This window comes from Sarcophilus harrisii, chromosome 4 (assembly GCF_902635505.1).
Source record: "Sarcophilus harrisii chromosome 4, mSarHar1.11, whole genome shotgun sequence".
NCBI classification, from domain to species: Eukaryota; Metazoa; Chordata; class Mammalia; order Dasyuromorphia; family Dasyuridae; genus Sarcophilus; species Sarcophilus harrisii.
The window spans coordinates 337,867,070-337,892,806 of NC_045429.1; the positions used below are offsets into that span (position 1 = coordinate 337,867,070).

The 25,737-nt window shown below is 34.6% G+C and overlaps 1 protein-coding gene across 3 annotated transcripts in view; it reads right to left on the reverse strand.

Moving 5' to 3' along the window:
- STAT3 (signal transducer and activator of transcription 3) overlaps positions 1-25,737 on the reverse strand; it is a 61,749-nt gene that overhangs the window by 26,330 nt on the left and 9,682 nt on the right. For 2 of the 3 annotated variants that reach the window (XM_031966301.1, XM_031966302.1), the window contains exon 1: positions 3,637-3,764. In XM_031966301.1, the coding sequence (XP_031822161.1) occupies positions 3,637-3,764 (128 nt within the window). Of the gene's footprint in view, positions 1-3,636; positions 3,789-25,737 lie in introns of those variants that run through there. The other variant, XM_023502314.2, reaches the window with a different exon arrangement.

Consider the following 25,737-nt stretch of genomic DNA (forward strand, 5'->3'; position numbering starts at 1 on the left):
TCAAAGGGTACAGTTTGATAACTTTTGGGCATAACTCCAGATTGCTCTCCAGAATGGTTGGATTCGTTCACAACTCCACCAACAATGTATCAGTGTCCCAGTTTTCCCGCATCCCCTCCAACAATCATCATTATTTTTTCCTGTCATCTTAGCCAATCTGACAGGTGTGTGTAGTGGTATCTCAGAGTTGTCTTAATTTGCTTTTCTCTGATTAATAATGATTTGGAACACTCATATGAGTGGTAATAATTTCAATTTCATCGTCTGAAAATTGTCTGTTCATATCCTTTGACCATTTATCAATTGGAGAATGGCTTGGTTTCTTACAAATTAGAGTCAATTCTCTATATATTTTGGAAATGAGGCCTTTATCAGAACCTTTAACTGTGAAGATGTTTTCCCAGTTAGTTGCTTCCCTTCTAATCTTGTTTACATTACATTTTGTTTGTACAGAAGCTTTTTAATTTGATGTAATCAAAATTTTCTATTTTGTGATCAATAATGGTCTCTAGTTCGTCTTTAGTCACAAATTTCTTCCTCCTCCACAAGTCTAGAGATAAACTATCCTATGTTCCTCCAATTTTTTATAATCTCGTTCTTTATGTCTAAATCATGGACCCATTTTGATCTTATCTTGGTATCGATTTTAAGTATGGGTCCATGCCATTTCGACATACTAATTTCCTGTTATCAGCAGTTTTTGTCAAATAATGAATTCTTATCCCAAAAGTGAGGATCTTTGGTTTGTCAAAACACTAAATTGCTATAGTTCACTATTTGTCTTGTGAACCTAACCTGTTCCACTGATCAACTAATCTATTTCCAGCCAATCAAATGGTTTGGTGACTGCTGCTTTATAATATAGTTTTAGATCAGGTAAGCTAGGCCACCTTCATTTGATTTTTTTTCATTAATTCTTTTAGATTCTTGACCTTTTATTATTCCATATGAATTTTTGTTGTTATTTTTTCTAGATCATTAAAATATTTTCTTGGAAGTCTGATTGGTATAGCACTAAATAAATAGATTAGTTTAGGGATATTGTCATCTTTAGTATATTAGCTCGACTATCCAGGAGCATGATATTTTTCCAATTGTTTAAGTCTGACTTTATTTGTGTGGGAAAGTTTTTTGTAATTTGCTCATATAATTCCTGACTTTCCTTTGGTAGATAGATTCCCAAATATTTTATCTTCAAACAGTTATTCTGAATGGAATTTCTTTTTATCGCTTGCTGTTGATTTTGTTGGTGATGTATAAAATGCTGGAAGGTTTATGGGTTTATTTTATAACCTGCAACTTGCTAAAGTTATGGATTATTTCTAATAGCTTTTATAGAATCTCTAAGTTCTCTAAGTATATCATCATATCATCTGCAAAGAGTGATAGTTTGGTTTCCTCACTGCCTATTCTGATTCCTTTAATCTCTTTCTCGACTCTTATTGCCGAGGCTAGTGTTTCTAATACAATATTGAATAATAATGGTGAATAAGCAAGGTGACAACCTTGCTTCACTCCAGATCTTACCGGGAAAGATTCCAGTTTTTCCCCATTGCATATGATGTTTACTGATGGTTTTAAATATATGCTCCTGACTATTTTAAGAAAAAGTCCATTTATTCCTATACTCTCAAGTGTTTTTATTAGGAATGGATGTTGGATTTTATCAAATGCTTTTCTGCATCATTGAGATGATCAATGTTTTTGTTAGTTTGCTTATTGATATCGTCAATTATGCTAATAGTTTTCCTAATGTCGAACCAGCCCTGCATTCCTGGTATAAATCCTACTTGGTCATAGTGTATTATCCTAGGAATGATTTTCTGTAATCCTTTTGCTAATATTTTACTTAAGATTTTAGCATCGATATTCATTAGAGAGATTGGTCTATAATTTTCTTTCTCTGTTTTTCAGCCTACCTGGTTTAGGTATCATTACCATTTGTGTTGTAAAAGGAGTTTGGTAGGACTCCTTCAGGCCCTATTTTTTCAATAGTTTATATAGCATTGGGGTTAATTGTTCTTTAAATGTTTGGTAGAATTCACATGTAAATCCATCTGGTCCTGGGGATTTTTTCTTAGGGAGTTGGTTAATAGCTTGTTCTATTTCTTTTTCTAAGATGGGACTGTTTAGGATATTTACTTCTTGTTCTGTTAATCTGGGCAAGCTATATTTTGAAGGTATTCTTCCATTTCCATTTAAGTTGTCGAATTTTATTGCCATAAAGTTGGGCAAAGTAATTCCTAATTATTGCTCTAATTTCCTCTTCATTAGTGTAGTTCTCCCTTTTCATTTTTAAAGGCTAACAATTTGATTTTCCTCTTTCCTTTTTAATCAGATTTACTAAGGGTTTGTCTAATTTTGTTGGTTTTCATAGAACCAACTCTTAGTTTATTAATTAATTCAATAGTTTTTTCTTAATTTTATTGATCTCTCCTTTTATTTTAGAATTTCAAGTTTAGTGTTTGACTGGGGTTTTAATTTGTTCCTTTTCTAGCATTTTTTAGTTTGCAAGCCCAATTGTTGACCTTCTCTTTCTCTATTTTATGCAAGTAACCTCTAGAGATGAGATTTCCCTTATTACCACTTTGGCTGCATCCCACACATTTTGGTATGATGTCTCATTATTGTCATTTTCTTGGGTGAAGTTATTAATTATGTCTATGATTTGCTGTTTCACCAAATCATTCTTATATGAGATTATTTAGTTTCCAATTATTTTTGGCCTACTTTCCTGGCTTTTTGTTGGGTGTAATTTTTATTGCATCGTGGTCTGAAAAGGATGCATTTAGTATTTCTTTACTGCATTTGAGTTTGAGGTTTTTATGTCCTAATATATGGTCTATTTTGTATGGTTCCATGAACTGCTGAAAGAAAGTGTACTCCTTTCTGTCTCCATTTCGTTTTCTCCAGAGGTCTATCATATCTAACTTTTCTAGTATTCTATTTACATCTTTGACTTCTTTCTTATTTATTTTGTGGTTTGATTTATCTAATTCTGAGAGTGCAAGGTTGAGATCTCCCACTATTATAGTTTTGCTATCTATTTCTTCTTGCAGTTCTCTTAATTTCTCTTTTAAGAATTTAGATGCTCTTAATTTCTGTAAGACCTCTTTCCATTCAAATAGGGAGTTTTCCTCTAACTTCTATAGTGTGATTTAAAGGAACTCTTTAAACAAAACAAAAAACTAATACCAGAGGGTTTTGATTGTTGTCGCTTTATAATGTGATTTAAAGTCTGGAAATGCTATTCTCCCTTCATCCTTACTTCTTTCCATCATTTCTTTTCATAGTCTAGATCTTTTGTTTTTCTAAATTAGTTTTACTATTATTCTGTAAAGTATTTTCTTGGTAATTTAACTAGGATAGCATTAAAAATGTAAATTAATTTTGGTAATATTGTAATTTTTATTATATTAGTACAGCCTACTCATGATCACTGACTTTTCCTCCAGTTATTTAGCTTATTGTTTAATTCTTTAAATGCTTTGTAATTGAATCTATAAAAGTCTTTAGTGTGCCCCTTTTTCTTTCAAATACATTATTTAAAACATTCTCTCAATATTTCTTTCAATTCAATTTACAAGACCCAACTTTTTAGGAGGGAGCTACCCAACTCTGTAAAAAAAGACTTACCAGTCCTGGCTCTCTATCCAGGGAGCCAGGAATTGCCGAAGCTCCATGGGAAAGCTGTCACTGTACAACTGGTGAAGCTGCTCCAAATACCGTGTGTCAAGCTGCTGCAGCTGATTCCATTGTGCCATCTTGCTGGACTCTAGGGAAGTCAGCTACAAATCAAGAGGCACATATGCTTGGTATGAATACTGAGACAACTACTATAGGGAACTACAGGACCATTTTTCAGAAGTAGCCAGCTTACCTATTCTATACATAACTCAAGAGCATAATAAGGAAAGAGAGTATACTTTTTTTTTTTTTTTTGGCTGAGACAATTGGGGTTAAGTGACTTGCCCAGTCATGCAGCCAGGAAGTGTTAAGCATCTTGGGTCACATTTGAACTCGGGCCCTCCTGACTTCAGGGCTGGTGCTCTATCCACTACACCAACTAGCTGCCCCTGATAAATATACTTTTGAAAGAGAAGTCCATTCATTATTTGGCTCCATCTAAGTGATACAGACAATAATCATGAGAGTCCTTGCTTTGTAAAATAATTGGGTTTCCACTTAATTACAAGATAAGCAATGTATACATTATACAAATTTCTCTGATAATTTAGGATAAACAAAATCAAGATTGTGCTAATATGGTGATGGAATAAATACAGAATTAAAGGTGGAAGTAGGAAACGAATTATTTTTAAAATTTAATTGTTCAAAAAAAATTTTAATTAAAAAATTTTTTTCAATTATTTAAGCATGTACTTTAATTTTCTCCCTCAAATCTCTCCTCCAGGGGGAAAGAAAAGTCAAGAAAAAACTCTTTATAACAACTATGCATACTCAAGCAAAACAAATTCTCATATTGGCTAGGTCCACAAATCTATGTCTTTTTTTACATATTTAGGCTGAATTCAATTTAAATTTTATCTATTGATGGAGTATTTAAATATATGGAATGAGATTTTCAGAAAACCAATCCTGTCCCAGATTCCAGAAAACCTGAATGAAATCTTTAGATCTGAGAGGCCAATTTGGCATATCATAACTTATTTTAAACCTCTGTTAGACTAATTTGGATTATGAAAATGGAAACACAGATGAGACCATTTTAAGCAGCTGCATAAGAGTAATGACTAATAGTGCCTCCTAGTTATTCAACAGTTTAACAATCTGTGATTGTGTTGGTGTGGGTGTTCCCTTACCAACGCAGTTCTCAACCTTGTTAATCCTCAACAGATGGTCTTCATGATTTGCTACAGCTACAATATGTATCACTCTGTAGCCAAATTGGTAATAAGCCTTCTGAAATTAGACAGGTTCAGACTAAAGAAATGTAATATGTTTGGATCACTTGCTGTCTAAGGGATGGGGGAGATAAGGAGGGAAGGAGAAAAATTTGGAACACAAGATTCTGCAAGGGTAGATGGTGAAAATAATCTTTGCACATATTTTGAAAAATAAAAAGTTATTATTTTTTTAAAAAAGAATTTGGATGCTCTCTATATGTTAAAAATAAATTTAAATTATGGATAAGGTGCTGTTTGTCCTGCATGGGAAGAGCTGGCTCATTTTTGTGATCCACTTAATTTTTTTCCCCTAAGAGTAGAAATAAACTTTTTATTAATAATGGAAAAAAAAAAAGCAGTATGTAGTCTGTTACTAGGCTTGTTTTCAAAAACCCAAGCACTGAAGGAAGTCTTTTATGGGGAGACATATAAAAAGGTCTCAGGGTCATCAGAGTACCGACAGACCAATGAATGCCAGAGGATGTTTCAAGATGTTGATGATCTTCAATGAATAAAGCAATTCAAAAGGTATAAAGTTACTTTAAGTCCCAGATTATGACTTCTTTTTTCAATGGAGTGATGACACTATACACACAATTTTATCTCCCTAAACATATGTAAAATCATTATATTCAAATAGTTCTAAGATTTTATTAATCTGAGAGTTCCCTCCAATGAGAGAGATCACAAACCATTCACACCTGCCCTTCCAATGCAAAGTTTGTCCATGTTCTCTAAAGTTCACCACAAGGGGTTCACCCAACATGCTGAACTTCTGCACTCTTTTCCAATATCTCAAAGTACTAAAGGAGCCCTCCAGTTATTCACTAATCTTTGCTCTTGAATCTTGAACAGTTCATTTTTTTTTCCCTCTTATTCAACCCCTTTTACCTACTTTTCAAAATTTCTCATGGGTTCTATACTGCAACCAATTTACACATCCATCTCCACTATGTTTTGTATCATTCAGTTAGCAAGCACTTAGTAAGTGCTTAATAAAAAGTGCCAGGTACTGTGTAAAGCAATGGGGATACAAAGAAAGGTAAAAGCAAAGGGGATACAAAGGGAAAAAAAAAAAAGGAGGACACTATCACTGTCCTCCAGGAGGGAAATAACTTGCAATTATGTACATACAAGATATACATACACAGTGTAAATGAAAAGTAACTTAAGTGGGAAGGCACTAGCAATGAAAGGGAGGAAGGAAGGCCTCTTGCAAAAAGTAGAACTTCAAAAGAATCTTAAAGGAAGCCTAGGAAGCCAAAAGGTAGAGCTAAAGAGTTAACCCTAAGCATAAGGAACAGCCAGTAAAAAGGTAGGGAGCTAGCTGGGAGATGGAATGTTATGTGCCAGGAACAGCAAGTAAGGCAGTGGGGTGTAGAAAGGATTGAAGTCTAAGACTGGAAAGGGAGGAACAGGCTGAACTGTGAAGGATTTTAGTTGCCAAATAGGGCATTTTTCATTTGAACTTGGAGGGAACCACTAGAATTGGTAGGGGAATGACTAGATGTGTGCTCTGGGAAAATCACTCTGGCAGCTGAATTGAGGATTTCTTGAGTGACTAGTGGATAGAATGGAGTGAAGAGAGAGATAAGGCAGGGAGACCACAGAAGGCTTCTGCAATAATACAGGCATGCTGTGAGAAGGGCATATGCCACCTAAGTGAATGGAAAACAGGGCACACATGTCAGACTGACAGCAAAAATGACAGGACATAAAAAAAGACTGGATACTTGAATGAGTTCAAGCGAGAAATAATGAACACCACTGAGGTTTCAAGTCTGTGAGGCTGAGAGAATGTTGATGCCTTTGCGGATAATAGAAAAGAGTTAAAGTTTTGGAAAGAAAAATCACAAGTTCTGGTTTGAAGATGTTGAATTTAAGATACCTTTAGAAGATCCAATTTGGGATGTCTAAAACACAAGTTAGTGAGTCCTGGAGTTTGGGAAAGAGAATAGAGCTGGACACATAGATCTTAAATCATATGCATTGGGATGATAACTGAACCCATGGGATCTGATAAGATCACAAGTATGACAGTATAGAGCAGAAATTCTTACTCTTTCTTTCTTTTTTGGTGTTATGGATCCTTTTGATCATCCAGTGAAGCCTATGGATTTCAAAAATAAAGTACAAATTCCAAAGGAAACTAATTATATTGACACACTAAAAAACAAAACAAACAAAATTAGTCAGGTTAATAATCCTTGGTATACAGGAAGAAAAGAAAAGAACGTAGGGTATACTGTCATGAAAACCTATAGAAAAGAAAATATTCAGGAGAAAGAGATCTACACTGTCAAAGGTTACAGAGAAGTCAAGAAAATGAGGACTAAAAAAAGGACTTTAGATTTGTAAATTAAAAGATTATTAGTAAGAGAGTAGTTTCAGTTAAATGATGAGATTGGAAGACAAATTGCACAGCATTTTGACTTAAGTGAAAAAAGACGAAATGGTGGCACTTGATGGGTGACTAGTTAGTACAGTAGATGTAGATTTCTGGGTTTGCAGTAAAGAAGATCTGAGTTCAAATCCTGTCAAATCAAACACATGTTAGATAAGTGGTCAAGCACTTGTCTGCTTTAGTTTTCTCAACTGTAGATAAGGATTGTTTTAGCATTTACCTTACAAGGTTGTAGTGAGGATCAAATGAGATAGAATTACTTAGCACAGTGCTAGCACACAGTTGGCACTATATAAATGCCTATCTTCTTCCTTTCCCTTCCCACTTGCAGATGGCTTTCTCAAGGAGTTTGATCATAAAGAAGAGAGATGGGGCAGCTAGTTTGTGCAGTGACTAGAGTACCAGCCCTGAAATCAGGAGGACCTGAGTTCAAATGTGAATTCAGACACTTAATGCTTCCTGGCTGTGTGACCCTGGATAAGTCACTTAACCCCAACTGCCTCAGCAAAAAAAAAATAAATAAAGATAAAGAAGAGAGATATGAGAAAAGAGTAACAAGGATAGATGGATCAAGGGAAGTTTTGTTTTTTTTCCCTAATTCCCTCATTTTTAATTTTTTAATAGTATGTTATTTTTCCAAATTCATGTAAAAATAGTTTTCAACAATCATTTTTGCAAAACTTTGTGTTCCAAATTTTCTCCCTCCGTCCTTTACCTTCTCCCTCCCCAAGAATGCAAGCAATCTGATACAGGTTAAATGTGTGCAATTCTTTTAAACATAGTTCCATAATTGTCATGTTATGCAAGAAAATCAGATCAAAAAAGGAAAAAGATCACAAGAAGGAAAGAAAAAACAAACTAACAAGACTTATCTATTCTCTACCATCCTGGCTGTGCCCCCCCAGTCCACTCTCTATAGTTCTCTCTGTAAATAAGGACCATCCTTATTTGGTATTTTCCATCTCAGGTCTATTGCCTTGAATCACTGAATTATTTATAAGAACTAAGTCCATCACTGTTGCTCATCACATAATCTTATTGTATAATGTTCTCTCGATTCTACTTCAAGTGAGGGTTTTTAAAGAACGGGGAAATCATGGGAATGTTTGAGGGCAGAGGTTAGGAGGCAATAAATAAGGCATGGCTGAAGATGAGAGAGTCTGGGGATGCTAGAAAAGACAATCTGTTGGAGAAGACTGGAGGGAATGGGATCAAAAGTTCAAGTGATCTACCTTGGCAATAAGAAGGGGGAACTCTCCTTGTGAGACAAAGGTGAAGAAGGAGACAGAGGGGGTAAGATGTTTTAGTGACTGAGTTGTGGAGAATAGGAAAAAGGAGAATTTTATAGGAATGGCCTCTAAATGAGGGCCACTAATTGAGGGGAAGTTCTTAGCTAGGTGGTTGTGGGGAAATATGTCTTGGATCTTGACTGGGTGATATATTTGAACAGCATGAACCTCAAAAGAGAAAGTTTGTAGTGAAATGGTTGGAGGAGTCTGGAAGTGACAATGAGAAAAACAAAACATTCTGACTCCCTCATCATAACCCATAAATAAAACAAGTTTTGGAAAGGATTGATAGTGAGGCAGCTCCATGAAGAGGGAAGCCAACATCTCCAGCAATGAGATGAACCAAATCATTCCAATAGAGCAGTAATGAATTGAACCAACTATACCCAGCAAAAGAACTCTGGGAGATGACTACGAACCACTACATAGAATTCCCAATCCCTATATTTTTGTCCGCCTGCATTTTTGATTTCCTTCATAGACTAATAGTACACTATTTTAAAATCTGATTCTTTTTGTACAGGAAAATAACTGTTTGGACACGTATACTTATATTTATATTTATTTATTTTTTAATTTAATTTAATTAATTAATTTAATAAAGTATTTAATTTATACTTTAACATATTTAACATGTATTGGTCAACTTGCCATCTGGGGGAAGGGATGGGGGGAAGGAGGGGAAAAATTGGAACAAAAGGTTTGGCAATTGTCAATGCTGTAAAATTACCCATGCATAAAACTTGTAAATGAAAAGCTATTTTAAAAAAAAAAGAGAGAGAGAGACAAGACCAAAAAGAGAGAGAGAGAAAGAGAGAGAGAGAGAGAGAGAAGCCAAGACTCAGTGAGTATAAGAAGGGGGAAGAAGGGAGAAGAATCTAAATAACTGAAGTGATATTTATAGTTCATGGGTAGGTAAAGTCAATGTAATTTTTAAAATATAATTTTACCTAACTAGTCTATTTATCCAATGTCTTCCCCATCAAATTACTAAAAAATTGAACAAGGATGTAAAGAAAGGAGATTTAGCAGTATCAGACTTTATACCATATTATTAGGTAAGAGCATTGCTGAAGAATAAAAAGGATTATTTTGATTATTTTAAATTAAAATTTTCTTGTATAAATAAAACCTACACAGTCAAGAATAGAGGAAATCCAGAAAATTGGGGGGAAAAAATTCACAATCTCTTAGGTAGGTTGTGATTAGGTTGAAATATTGCTGTGTTGTAGGAAATAATAGTAAGCTGGTTGATTTAGAAAAACATGGGAAGAATTGGATTTATGAAGGAAGATGCTATTCACTTTTAGACAAACAGATGAAGAGGGAATAAGCATAGTACTGTCTTAACATATATTTGCATGAGTATATACATCTAAACACATACACACGCTTAATTGTAGCTTTCTTTAATATGGAGGTAGAGGAAGGGGAAAAATAAAGTAAAAAGTGCATAGCAGAGAACAAAAAAACAGAAGGAAGCAAAGCTGAGCAGCTTTGAAAACAATGTATAGTATTTATTATATAGGTCTTCTTGAAATGGAAATTTATTGTTTATATTATTCCTGTCTTATGATCCACTGTGTAATGTTTTTTTTTAAATTTGGTTTTTAAGTTTAAAATTTTTTAAAATAAACAAAAAAAGAAGTGTTCCCATTATCTTTAGCTCTTCAGAGGCAATGGTATTCTACATCTTCAATGCCATACAACAACTATGGAGTCAGTGAAAGAGCTCTGCAATTCCCTAAAAGCAATCCAAGCTCCTTTTCCAACTCATGGTTACTTTGGGATACAGCTCACTTGTCTGTACTGTTGTATTGTCTGGCCCAGACATACAAATTTCTAGATAAGTTTTATAGAGTGTTCATTCAAATATCAAAAGACATTAAATTTAAACAACAAATGTTCTTCATTCACTTGCTCTTGATTCCATTTTGTAATTGTTTCTATTCTATACCATCACCACCATTTTGTATAACTACCTAAATTCACATTCCTTTATGTTTAAATTCATAAAGTTTAAAAATTCAGCTTTCCTATAATGACCAGTTATTCATCCATTTTATAAAGCACTTTTAATGGAAAAAACTCATTATCTCTATATCATTAGCTGTCCTTGACCAGTTAAGAGGAAATTATTTTCCCCAACTACAATGCTGCCTTCTAATGTCTATAAAAATGATCTGTCAGCCCTCATTCAAGGTTTTTTGGCTGAGAAGGCTGAAAAGCTAAAAGACTCCTTTTGCTGATTATTGTTAGCTTTACCAATAAACTAATTGTTTTGTGCCTCAATTTACCTTGTTGTCAATTGTGATAGGTCAAATAACTTTGAATGATCCTAAATCTCTTTCAGGAGGCTCTGCAATATTCTGGAGCTTAATGGGATCTGCACAATGTCATTTGCAAACAAGTTTCTGGAGGACTTCATCATGTGTAGACTCAGTAGTGTTTCTATTGGGCTAATATCCCAAAGAGATCTTAAAGGAGGGAAAGGGACCCACATGTGCAAAAATGTTTGTGGCAGCCCTTTTTGTAGTGGCAAGAAACTGGAAACTGAGTGGATGCCCATCAGTTGGAGAATGGCTAAATAAATTATGGCCTATGAATGTTATGGATTAATAAGAAACGATCCACAGGAAGATTTCAGAGAGGCCTGGAGAGACTTACATGAACTGATGCTAAGTGAAATGAGCAGAACCAGGAGATCATAGTACATGGCAAAGAAAAGATTATACAATGATCAATTCTGACAGACGTGGCTCTTATCAACAATGAGACAATTCAGACCAGTTCCAATGATCTTATGATGAAGAAAGCCATCTATACCCACAGAGAAAACTGTGGGGACTGAGTGTGGATCACAACATAACATTCGCACTCTTTTTCTTGTCTTCCTGTTTTATGTCTCACCTAGTATTTATCATCAGATGATGAATGGAATTATTATTAAACTGTTACACCTTCCAATGAATCTCAAATGATTTTAACGAATACATGGAAGATACTTTGTTTTATGAGGACCTTAGTTAAGTATTTTATCAGATCAAATGATTTTCATAATCAACAAACAATAGGCACCATTTTCTCTGTATGTTTTAATTAATTGTGAGATAGGTTAAAAAAAAAGAGGCCTATTATTGAATATTGCTTATGAAAGTCTGCTTTTTGCCTATTAACATCCTCTTCAATGATATCCTTGATACCTCTATAGATGACTCTTCAGATTTTGTCCATCTTTTCCATTTTTCTTCTGACTGTAGTCTGTTTTTATCCTTTGATATCCTTAGGATGATGATGCTTAGCTGGATATCTTTCCAAGCTTTCTTTATATTGATTTTACATTCCACTGCTTCTCTCTGTAGCATGAGACATTACTATTCATAATCAGCTATCATTGGTCTTCATAATATTTTGTAAATGAGTTTATATTGTAACTGAATATTGCCTTTGACAACCATCTCTTCTCTATTTGCCAAATCCAATGTAAGACATTTTCTGGATTCTTTTGGTTAATAATATTTGTTATATACAATAAGGAATGGAGCAGCTAGGTGGCATAGTGGGGGGAAAAAAGAGGCCTATTATTGAATATTGCTTATGAAAGCCTAATTGCTGTCTATTAATACCCTCATCAGTGATGCCTTTGATACCTGTATAGATTGACTGAAGTTAGACAGATCTGAATTCAAATTCAGTCTCAGAAATTAACTAGCTGTGTGACCTTAAGCAAGTCACTTAACAGTTTGTCTCAGTTTCCTCATCTGTAAAGTGATCTGGAGAAAGAAATGAGAAGCTATTCCAGTATCTTTGTCAAGAAAATCCTAAATGGGGTCACAAAGAGTCAGATTTGATTGAAATGATTGAAGAACAAAATATGGAACGTCCCAAAATTCTTAGTGCAGTTTTAAGCTCTTAGATCATGTATGTATCCATCTATCTATAGCATTTCATATTTTTTCAATAAAAACTATAGCCATCAGACTAGTATTCTTGTTTTTAAGAACAGGAAGCTTATTCAGTATTAAGAGTAAGTGGTTTAATTTTTATAGTCAAAGGTTCTGATAAAGGCCTCATTTCCAAAATATATAGAGAATTGACTTCAATTTATAAGAAATCAAGCCATTTTCTAATTGATAAATGGTCAAAGGATATGAACAGACAATTCTCAGATGAAGAAATTGAAACTTTCTAGCCATATGAAAAGATGCTCCAAGTCATTATTAATCAGAGAAAAGCAAATTAAGACAACTCTGAGATACCACTACACACTTCTCAGATTGGCTAGAATGACAGGGAAAGATAATGCAGAATGTTGGAGGGGATATGGGAAAACTGGGACACTGATACATTGTTGGTGGAATTGTGAATATATTCAGCCATTCTGGAAAGTAATCTGGAACTATGCTCAAAAAGTTATCAAACTGTGCGTACCTTTTGATCCAGCAGTGTTACTACTGGGCTTATATTCCAAAGAGATCTTAAAAGAGGGAAAGGGGCCTGTATGTGCAAGAATGTTTGTGGCAGCCCTCTTTGTAGTGGCCAGAAACTGGAATCTGAGTGGATGTCCATCAATTGGAGAATGATTGGGTAAATTGTGGTATATGAACGTTATGGACTATTATTGTTCTGTAAGAAATGACCAGCAGGATGATTTCAGAAAGACCTGGAGAGACTTACATGAACTGATGTTGAGTGAAATGAGCAGGACCAGGAGATCATTATACATTTCAACAACAATACTATATGATGATCAATTCTGATGGACGTGGTTCTCTTCAACAATGAGATGAACCAATTCAGTTCCAAAAGAGCAGTAATGAATTGAACCAGCTACACCCAGCAAAAGAACTCTGAGAGATGACTATGAACTATTACATAGAATTCCCAATCCCTCTATTTTTGTCCGCCTGCATTTTTTATTTCCTTCACAGGCTAATTGCACACTATTTCAAAGTCTGATTCTTTTTGTGCAGCAAAATAACTATATGGACATGTATACATATATTGTATTTAACATGTATTGGTCTACCTGCTATCTGGGGAAGAGGTGGGGAGGAGGGAAAAAATTGGAACAAATGGTTTTACAATTTTCAATGCTGAAAAATTACCCATGCATATATCTTGTAAATAAAAAGCTATAATAATAATAATAAAAAGAGTTAGTGGTTTAAAGGATCATATATCTGACAGGTTAGAATACTGGTAGTGCTCTGAACCTCCTTTTGAAGTCTATATGAAATATGCTTAGAGGCAGCTATAAGCTGATCAAAGTCTAAATTGGAACTTATGGAGAAGTACAGTAAAAACAGTTGCAGCTGCACTGAACAGGAGTTATGGGGGGGGGGGGGAAAGATAGCTTTCTTAACTATTTGACCACTAAGGACCCTATCAGAATCATTTTTTCTTGAAAGCTAGATTTTAAATTTAATACCAATGGTATGAGGGCTCAGAGTAGGAAAGGCCTAAGGAATGAAATAAGTATTGTCGGTCTGTATCCTGCTGCTGTGAGAGTCCCACAAATATAATTTTTGAAATTTTATTTTTTGAAATATAATGCCATGTAGTTTAAAGAGTAAAAATAGCATTGAGGTTGGTATCAAAAGACCCAAGTTCTGACTAAATTTCATCTCAGACTCTACCTCTGTCATCTTGGACAAGTCACCTACAAAATAAAAGGGTTGTTCTAGTCAAAAAGATTGGTCTCTAGTAATCTTTCCAGCTCTCATCCTATGACAATGTAAGTTAGAATTCCAGATCCTCAAGTAAAATTTAGTCACCTTTCCCCCATAACTTAGCACTTTCTTCATATACTTTGGGAAAGTTGTGCCCTTCCTCTTCTGTAAGGACCTTGAGCCATATATTCTGCATGCACAATAATTATACCTAGAGTTTATTTTATTTATTTTTTAAAATAGCCTTTTATTTACATGCTCTATGTATGGGTAACTTTACAGCATTGACAATTGCCAAACCTCTTGTTCCAGTTTTTCCCTTCCATCCCCCCACCTCTCCCCCAGATGGCAAGATGACCAGTAGATGTTAAATATATTAAAATATAAATTAGATACACAATAAGTATACATGACCAAACCGTTATTTTGTTGTACAAAAAGAATCAGACTCTGAAATATTGTACAATTAGCCTGTAAAGGAAATCAAAAATGCAGGTGGGCAAAAATATAGGGATTGGGAATTTAAATGTAATGGTTTTTAGTCATCTCCCAGAATTCTTTCGCTGGGCATAGCTGGTTCAGTTCATTACTGCTCCATTGGAACTGATTTGGTTCATCTCATTGCTGAGGATAGCCAGGTCCATCAGAACTGGTCATCATATAGTATTGTTGTTGAAATGTATAATGATCTCCTGGTCCTGCTCATTTCACTCAACATCAGTTCATGTAAGTCTCTCCAGGTCTTTCTGAAATCATCCTGCTGGTCATTTCTTACAGAACAATAATATTCCATAACATTCATATACCACAATTTACCCAATCATTCTCCAATTGATGGACATCCACTCAGATTCCTGAGCCACTACAAAGAGGGCTGCCACAAACATTCTTGCACACACAGGCCCCTTTCCCTCCTTTAAGATCTCTTTGGAATATAAGCCCAGTAGTAACACTGCTGGATCAAAAGGTATGCACAGTTTGATAACTTTTTGAGCATAGTTCCAGATTGCTCTCCAGAATGGCTGGATGTATTCACAATTCCACCAGCAATGTATCAGTGTCCCAGTTTTCCCACATCCCCTCCAACATTACGCATTATCTTTCCCTGTCATTCTAGCCAGTCTAACAGGTGTGTAGTTATGCCTAGAGTTTAAATGGACTGACATGTCTGCAGGAACAGTCAAAGAGAATGTCCTCAGCTTTAAGGCATTTATATTGAACTTAATTTTTAAAAAAAGTCAAAAATCCATGGAGTCCTTGGTAATGGACAGGACTGTGTAGTGGATTAAGCTGTATCTATATGTCAGTGTTTTGGGAGACAGTATCAACAAACTTGTATAGCAAGCTATGATTCAATTCAGTAGTTATAATAATAATAATAATAAATATTTATTAAGTACTTACTACAAAGTACTAGGAATATAAAAAATTTAAAAGGCAACAATGTCTGATGTCAAATAACTTATAGCATACTGAAATCTTACTCTAGCTGTCAATTCGATTCCTTGAAGATGCAAACTGAAAGCTGAGGTTTTCCTATCAGTTCCCCCTTCTTTATAAAAGGTACAGCAATTATAACAATAACTCTTTTCAAAAGGAATTTCAGTTTCCAAAATTAAAGTAGGTTAGTTATCTGACTGCTCCAATGAATCATAAAGGACTTAAAAAAAATAAGCCTAATGTTGTTTGATATGCAACATTAAAAATAATAACATTAGAAGATTTTGCTAGACTGGGTTCTGCCAAAACGTTTTTTAACTGAAGAATTTATTATTATAAAAATATTGAGAACCAGTGCTCTACAAAGTCCAAGTAGAGAACTTTTCAAATGTTCAGTTATGCTGCTGAATAAGACCTAATACTAAGGCTTCCCTCTCTGACTGAAGGCTTGATGATCTCAGGTTGAATCCACTGCCTTTTTCTAGGTAAGCACCCATTCTCCACATTCATCACAGCCACATACAAGCATCTTAGTACCATTTTGTTCTAAATTACAGCCTCTTCTGCACTCTTCATATTAATGAATCAGGGTGGGAGAATTAGCCATACAGTGATTAGGAATACCTATATTTTAAAACAGAGCAAAGCAGTCAATTTTCCAGTATATATACTGAATTCCTTTCTATATATGAGGAAGGCCTAGTTGCAGAATACAGAGAAGTCCGATGCAAGTTCTAGAATACAATCTGGACTCCCACACATTTACAACTTTATCCTCTAGAGTAGTCCTTTGTAATTAGACTTGAAGGTAACTGATAGTGCAAATAAAAGTGAAAAGACTAGATCTTTAAAAAAAAAAAAAAACAACTCTTTTGCTTGTACTGATATTTAGAACTGCTGAGCTTTGTTAGACTAAAAGCCTCACTTAACAGGTAAATTATATCAGGGCAAGAAAAGGTTAAAAGTAAAATTTGAAAATAATGCTTTAAAAAAAAAAGCCCTTTCCGAGGGTGATAAATGTGAGAAAAATGGATTGACAGGGGTAAGAAACTAGGCCCAACTTTAATACATGCTGTTATAGCATCTGAAAACACAGACATCAAAACACCTTGGAATCAACATTTCTAAAATATTCTGGATTTGTATATAATACAAAATACAAGAACAATAATGATATTAGCAGTTAGATAACACAGTGGATAGAGAGCAGAAACTAGGAATACTCCTTTTCCTGAATTCAAATGTGGCCTCAGACACTTACTAGCTGAGTGGTTCTGGGCAAGTCACTTTACCTCAATTTCCTCATCTGTTAAATAAGCTGGAGAAGAAAATGGCAAACCACTGTAAGTATCTTTGCCAAGAAATTCCTAAATGAGATCACACAGAGTCAGACACAACTGAAATGTTGTATCTGTATGAAGGATCAATAAGGTCAAAGATTGTAAGGGCCATGCCATCACTCAAAATTTTTTCAACTTGTAGGAAAACAATTTTTTTATACAGCAATTCCTAAAAATCTATTACCATTTACAAAAAATTTTCAAAAATAAAGATTTTTGAGTCTAAATATTTGGGACAAAAATTAAAGATGTGTTGATGTAAATACAGTAATTGAAGTATATTAATACATATATATAAGATGAATAATATGATTTAAAGTCAGAAAACAATTCTGTTTGGTTAGAAAGACGGTTCAGATATCTAAGGGAACTTCCATTTCAGTTAACTGCTATTCTCCCAAGTTTTTATTACATCCTGATAAAGTGTGCTAACTTGTTAGAAGATTAGAATTCAGAGGAAGAGGGAAAGATAGGAAGTATAGTTTTTGACAACACATTCAAGTTCTCTTTGAATCCAACTCTTAAAAACCCTTCCTCTCCCAGAACTGGGGGAAGAGGGTAGTACTTAAGGGGGTGGATTGAAAAGGAGAAATGGTCTTGATGTGGTAGGCACAATCCTTCCCCCACTTTGTCTAACGACAAGGTTGGGAGGTCTTATCAGGACCCCACAGATTCTACCTTTATGTTGCTGTCTGGTTTCTATCCAGAAATAGAGAATGAATTACTCTCAATTTACAGTAATTACAGGAGGCGGAGACTACCAGGAATTTGAACAGTAAGGAGGAAGGAAAACCCACTGTTCTACTTTACAAGTGACAATCAGGATCAAAAACTTACCAGAAGAAACAATATCTAGCCCCTCCCTTGTATATCTGCTATGTTTGAGGGGCTTAAAGCTCTTTTTCTTTGGAATACTTAAGTTGCCAAGCAAGGGAAAAGATTATTAATCTGCCTTTTATTTTTACTTCAACCGCCCAGAAGATCCAAAGGCAATCTGTATAATTCCCTTCAGGATGAGTTCCAAAGGTAACAATGCAAGACAATTTGAGCAAGAGAGAAAAGACGAGCCAACAGTTTTTACCCAATGCTGCCAACTACAAAAGCAGATGTACCACTCCCCACAGACATAGAACTTAGCAAAACTTTAAAGCAGAGATCCTTTGCTACTTATGAGAATAATTAGTACCACTACTTAGAAGGGCAAAAGTGTCTTAATCATGAGATAGGTCCCAGGTAAACTTTTTCCAACTTTGACTACAAGTATTTAGTTATCTTCATGTTTTCCCATTGCTTCTTCCCTAGGCAAGGATTCGCCCTCCACACCCCTTCCTTTTTTCCATATAAATTTGCTTGCCTAAAGTTCCACTCCAACACCCCGAGTTTCTGAAACAGAAGAAAAAATACTACTGGATGGTCAGAGGACCTGGATTCAAATGGTGATTTTGCTACCTGGCCAACTTTTTGACTCTGAACAAGTTACTTCATCTCAACAAACCCTAAGTTCCTCATCCGTCTAATGAAGAGGTCGAACCAGGTATTTCTATAGTCCTTCTAAATCTATATTTTCTATAGTCCCTCTAAATCTATATTCCCTGTGACTAGCTAAGGTATTGAGTTATCTCATGTGTTGCTCCTCTCACAACTACAATATAATGGAAAATTCTGAGAACTTCTACTACTAATGGAAGAGATATGAGGGTGAGGGTCTAATTGAGAAAGCCCTCCTTAGAAGAATTAAAAAGTTGAAGAATATTCAAAGTGAGCAACCCAACCAGGTGAAATTTGATAGGATTAAGTGTAGTGTCTTTTGTTTTTTCTCTACAAAAATTAGTTCTGCACCTACAGGTAGACTGACCCGAAAAGCAGTTTAGAGGCAGAAACCTGAGAGTTTTCTGTGATCACAAGTTTAATACAAGTCAATTCCTTTTCTCACTCTGGCTCCCCTCAATCTTTTACTATATTCAAGTCAACAAGTAGTTGCTGACTTCATTAAAAGAAATACAAGGTATCCCAGGTCTCAGTGTAATTTCAAGCTATTAAATGGTGTTGTCCAAATTAATGGAAGTTTCATTTATTTTGCTATCAGACAGGATTCAAACTAATCTCTTTAGTTCTATGTTTTATCTTAATTAAGATGAACACTGACAAATTAATGTTTGTCATAGAGGGAAACCAAAGCAGCAAGACCTCTAGAAATCATTTCAACTGTGGGACAGTTAAAGAAATTAGTGATGTTTAGCTCATAGGAAAAAAACTTAGATGGAAGGAAAATAAGAGAATGTCAGAGCTGAAAACTAGGAACTATTTTCATATAACTAAAGATTGACCATGGGAAAGGAAAAGATTTTTTCCTAAGTTGCTTGAAGAGTAAAAGCAAGACAAATAAGTGGGCAAACATTACATAGAAGCAGACTCTAGCTTAATTTAGCCCTCCTAAGTGGAATGGGTTATCTTCCAAAAAAGATCCAAGCAAGCAAATTCTAGAGAGCCATTTCTCAGAGATATCATGGAGGTGTTTCCAGCACTATATAAGGATTTGTTTGTAGGATCAAAGACAGCTCCAGATCAAAGAGCTGGAAAAGCCTTTGGGTCACCTAGAGCCTATCCTAATTACTTTATAAATGAGAACTATGTGGCCAGGGAGATTTAGGAATTGCCCTAATTCATAGAGAACTAAAACTTATAATCGATTTACAAAACTATGAGGTCTCAGATGCACTAAAATTACACTTTATGGTCCCTTCTAATTCTAAGATCTCGAGTTATGGATGAAATTTAATTCCTTGAAAGAAATCCAGTTAAAAATTTGAAAGCTATGATAAATCAAAATAAAAGACATCAAACAGTATATTCTTTGTCTGATGAGGGAAGAGCTATCTCATTCTGGGTAATTTAAAAAATTACTATAAGGAAGTTAGGTAGGGAAACCAGGTCACTTCCCTAACACCAAGAGATTTCTGATTTGAAAAGGAATGACATTTCATTCACATGACAGAATGTGGATTTGGAATTGAAAGACATATTAAAGATGAGGTCCAATTGTTACTATAAGTATCTGGTTCCTGTGTTAATTGCTTTAAAGGACAGAGTTCACGGATTCATAAAATGTTCCAGATAGAGGGAACCTCTGAGATTACTTAATCCAGTCATATCATTTTAGAAGGAAACCAAGATCCTGAGAGGGAAAGTCACTCAGTAAGATTACTCAAATCACCTGACTCCATTTATAGACCCTGCTTTTTTTTTTGACCACACCAAAACTATTCCAGGTTAAGAACTGATGTTGGAATGTGAAAGTAGTATTTGTCTAATTTCAAAGCCACACACAAATTCAAATACTCAGATTCTACAACGTATTTTCCCAGAAAGATTATTTGTCTGAGTCACTGTGTTAATAATAAACAATAAGGGTAAGACAATTGGTTAAGTTTTGCTATGCAACTCATCGTTTGGTTTGAAACTAAGGAATACTCAAGCATCTTAAGTAGTCTGACATTAACAATGACAATAATACAAACACATATGGCAAATTTTCATCCAAAAGTATTCCAACTCTTGTTATAGCGAGGAAAGAATCATTTCTTGAATTGCTAATAATCAAATTTTAACTTAATTTGTAGTCTTTTTTTAAAAAAAAATTCATTTTTGGAAACTTCCAGATATTGCATTAATTTCCTTCCACTGGATGATTTAGGAGCCTAAAAATTAATTTTATGGTAAGTGATTACATGATGACATCCTGAAAATAAGACATGAAACAACTCAAATGACTAAATTTCTTTTGGAAGGGTGGTAGTGTATATGGCACTCAATGGCTAAGTTGCGTACTCAAAGTAAAACTTTTACACCTTTTGTAGGAGAATAATAATTGTAAAGTCAACCCCATTGCATGTTCCTCAATGCCCAGACTAAGCACAACTAAGATTCCAACTAGACAACCAATTCTAGTGGAGCTCTGGAATTTTTAAGAGCTCAAACAACTAGCCCAACCTCTTTATTTAACAAATGAAGAAATTGAGGACCTGAGAAGTTCAACAACACATAACTTAATACTGAAAAAATCAGAACTCAGATGTCCTGAATGTAATACCTTCAGGACAGCCATTTTTGCATATTTGTCTTATCCCTAGCTTCTAACATTATGTCTGGCATATAGTAGGCATTAAATCAATGCTTATTGGTTCACTGCCTCTTTTCACTGTGTCATGCTTCCTCAGAGTGAAGAAAAAGACATGGTTTAGATTTCGACTTGAAGACAAACACATGTGATAATAAAAACCAAACAAAATTCCTTACCCCCTCCGAGTCCAAGTACAAAGATAAAAATTACATATCTGGACAAGGGACAGGGACACTGGTTATGATGATATTTCTCCCAAAGTGATCCCTAAATGTTCAAAACTTGTCTCTACTCTATTAAAATGCAATGCATAAATATCACTGGGAACTTGTGGCATTTCAAAATAGAGTCAAAATACAGTCCAAGAGTTAATTACACTAATTAAGGTACCACAAACATTTAATAAGTGCCTACTGTATGCAGAACATTGTGCTAGACCCCAGAAGAGATACAAAGTTATGATATCCCCCCACCCCCAAGAAAGGAGCTATTATTTTGCCCTTGGTACTTCTTAAAAGCTTTTAAATCCACTGACAGAGGCAATAATCAGATACTTTTATCCAAACGACAAAAAATTAGTAGACTAAAGAGCAGGTGTGTATTTGTAAAAGTATATAATGGTTTACAAGAAAACAAGTATATTCACCACAAGGTATTGTGAAGCAATCCATGTTAAAAGGTCTGTAGTTTATAGCTTGTGAGCCCCGGTCCCCTTTCTCCAACCTGATTCCTACGCACAACATCTTTCCTTTCATTACTACTGCCTTCCTAAAACAACCTTCTAGGAAGTCAGGTCATCTACTTTCCCCTTTTCATTATGCAGGGATTTTTAGGTAGCAAAAAAGTCTTGTAGTCCATAATCAAAATTCTGTAAAACATCAGAAGAGGAAAAAAACAAAAATTAAGGGTAAAAGGAAATAGGTCAAAATCAAGGTGAGAGGAGCCAAAAAGATGTGGCAGAGACCAAAATGATGCCCTATGTAGGTGGCATCAGTTCTCATACACATGGTGTGATTCAAGGGCACAAAGGAATGGAAGGGTAGTCTCAGAAGACAGAGTGTTCTGCTTCCCAAGAGATCTTGAAGCAAAGGCCATGTGATTTTGTGGGGAAATGTTTGTAGAAGTTATTTCTTATTCTACTATGGATTGGACTTGATAGCCTCAGAGGCCCCTTCCAGTTCTGAGATTCTGTGAAGGACCTATTTTGGCACAGTAAAAACAAATAAGGAAAAATCTCTGTAGAGATCCAGACAGAAATACAGCACTAGATAAATCAACGATACATTTACTTTTTATTTTTCCAAAACTGAATTAAATGAGGCAGTGCGAACTATTAATTGTCCTCAAAGTCTAAGGGCTCTGGATAGAGTCAGCACAAGCCTATATAGTTTACAAAAGAAATAATGAAAACTTATTTTCAAACCAAAAAATTAGAATATTTCACTTCTTTGTCACCACAAGTAATATTTCCCTACTCCAAAAGATGATTTATTTCTATATAAGCTGATATTACAATGGGAGAAAAAATTATGAAAGATTTCATTTCATCTTGATGTCAAATTACACACTTTTACTTAAAACCAAAAGCCAACAAGTGAAAGGTCACTTGTTTCTAAGATGTTGGGCATCTTGCCAATTAGTAAAGTGTTTCTTTAAAATATTACTGAGATTACTGTTTAGCTAAAAGTGACCTCAGTATACTATGTCTATGTAGCTGATCTCATCTACTGCCTTCCATAAAAGATAAGGCTAATTGATCAGAAAGTCAGAAGTCCAGGCAGTATGAGTGGGGTGATTATTATGAGCAAATTCTTGGAAAGATAGGGTAATTAACTTATTGGAAAGAAGCATTAGATCATGAGCAATTCCAGCAGAGCATAAGAAAGAGTTCTCAGATAAACCCACTTATGAATCAAACTGGAACTGCAAAAAGTCATCTCCAACAGTGTCTCACCAAAAATTGAAACTCAAAATTGGTACAGGGTTTTGTTATGCATCTTCCAATAAATCCCTTGGACCAAATTGAGAATGGAGGCTCATGATAAATGAATATAGAAAAGCATGATTGCTATGGGCTCTTTGTTAATCCCATTTATTTGCATGAGTTTACTATATCCTTCACACAGTGCTGGCCACCCAGAAGTCCCAAGACAATATGATCACAGGAATTGACCATTAAGAAATCAAAAAGATTTATTATATTCTTGGGATTAGGGGACCCCACAAACAACATACTTCAAGAGAGTTATTCCTAGAATACTACAAAGGCTTTTTTCTATCTTTAGATGGTCACTATCCAACTCAATTTTTGAGTTTCCTATTGATATTTACCTCTTAGTAATAAAAATTGGTTTCTTCCTTTTACACTTTGCATGTGTTACACAAATCATTGTAAGATTAAGAAAACAAAGAATATATAAATATACTATAAAGATATATAGGAGGTGACCAAAATACACCTTTAGGCAATGAAGCAATATTTAATTTATGCAATTTGGGAAAGAATAGCTACAGAATCAACACAGGCACTGTGTGTAATCAATAAAATCAAATATCAATACATCCTAAAACTTTATATATTACTGTCAGATTCTTTAGGGAACATTTATTCTCATTTAAAAACAAGTAGGGAATAGGAGATGAACAACACAGAACAGATAGCATAAAAAATATTTTCCATAACTAAAAGGAAGAAGGGCATTTAGTGAAAAGTCATAGTTATATTATTGTCTCTATATAACCTAAATCAGATTGTTTGTGGTCTTGAAGAGGGGGGAGGTAAAGGAGAAAGAAAAAAATTGGAACTCAAAATTTCACAAAAATGAATGTTGAAAATTATATGCAATTGAAAAAAAATACTATTAAGTGATTAAAAAAAAATCATGGGTACAATAAAACTAAGGGATGTCAGTCAACTGGGAAAAGGCTTAAAAAAGCCATATGAATGTAACAGAATATTATTATATCATAAGAAATGACCATAGGGATGGTTTCAGAGAAATCTGGAAAGACTTGTAAGAATTAAATGGAACCAAGAGAACAAACTGTATAATTACAACAACAATGTGAAGAACTCTGAATGATTTAACTCTGACTAATTTAGTGATTCCAGAAGACTGAAGATGATATGCTACCCACCTCTTGGGAGAAATGATGGATTTAGAATGCAGAATAATTGTTTTTGTTGTTGTGGTTCAACTGTTTCTAGTAGTGTCCAATTCTTGTGACCCTTTTGGGGGTTTTCTTGGCAAATATACAGGAATGGTTTGAGATTTACTTCTCCAACACATTTTACAGATGAGAAAACCGAGACAAATAAGGTTAGGTGATTTACCCACACTCATTCACCTAGAAAGTGTCTGAGGACAGATTTGAACTCAGAAAGTTGCATCTTCCTGACTTTAGGCCTGGCATTCCATTCATTTTGCCTCGTACCCAATTTAGGAATTTGTTTAGTTTGACTATGCCAAGTTGTTACAAGTGTTTTATTTTCTTAAAAAAAAAAAAATTTACAAGTAGGAGGGAACAACAGAGGATCTATCTCTATTGTGAATCTCTTGGCCCTCAAGGCTGTTTTTCTATTCATCATACAATGCTTAAAGTTATTATCACTTAGAAAATACCATCTGCATCCAGAAAGAGAACTATGGAGACTGAACGTGGATCAAAGCATAGAGTTTTCACCTTTTTTGTTTGGTTTTTCTATATAGTTTTTTCCCCTTTTGTCTGATTTTTCTCACACATGACAAATATGGAAATACATTTAAAAGGATTGCTCATATTTAACCTATATCAAATTGTTTGCTATCTTGAGGAAGGGGGGAGGTAAAGACAGGAGGGAGGAAAATTTGGAACAAAATCTTATAAAAATGAATGTTGAAAATTACCCTTTTGTGTATGTGGAAATATAAAATATTATTGAGAATAAAAAAGTTGTTGAAGTTGAATGGATGGACATCTATTCATTTTCTGATTCTTTGCCTCCACAAAAAGGGTTACCACAAACATTTTTGCAATGTGGGTCCTTTTCCCTCCTTTATGATTTCCTTGGGATATAGACCCGGTAATGGTACTGTTGGGTCAAAGAGTATGCATAGTTTCAGAATGCTCTCCAGAATGGTTGGATAAGTTAACAACTCCACCAATAATGCATTCATGTCCCAATTTTCCCACATCCCCTCCAATATTTATCATTATCTTTTCCTGTCATCTTAGCCAATCTGAGAAGTATGAGGTAGTATCTCAGAGCTGTTTTAATTTGTATTTCTCTAATCAGTAGTGACTTAGAGCATTTTTTCATGCCTATAGAAGGCTTTAATTTCATCATCTGAAAATTATCTGTTCATATCCTTTTATCATTTATCAATTGGGGAATGACCTATATTCTTATAAATTTGACACAGTTCTTCATATATTTTAGAAATGAGACCTTTATCAGAAATACTGGCTGTAAAGATTTTTTTTCTCCAGTTTTGTACTTCTCTTTTAGTCTTGATTCTGTTGGTTTTGTTTGTGCAAAAACTTTTTAGTTTAATCAAAGTTGTTCATTTTACCTTTTATAATGT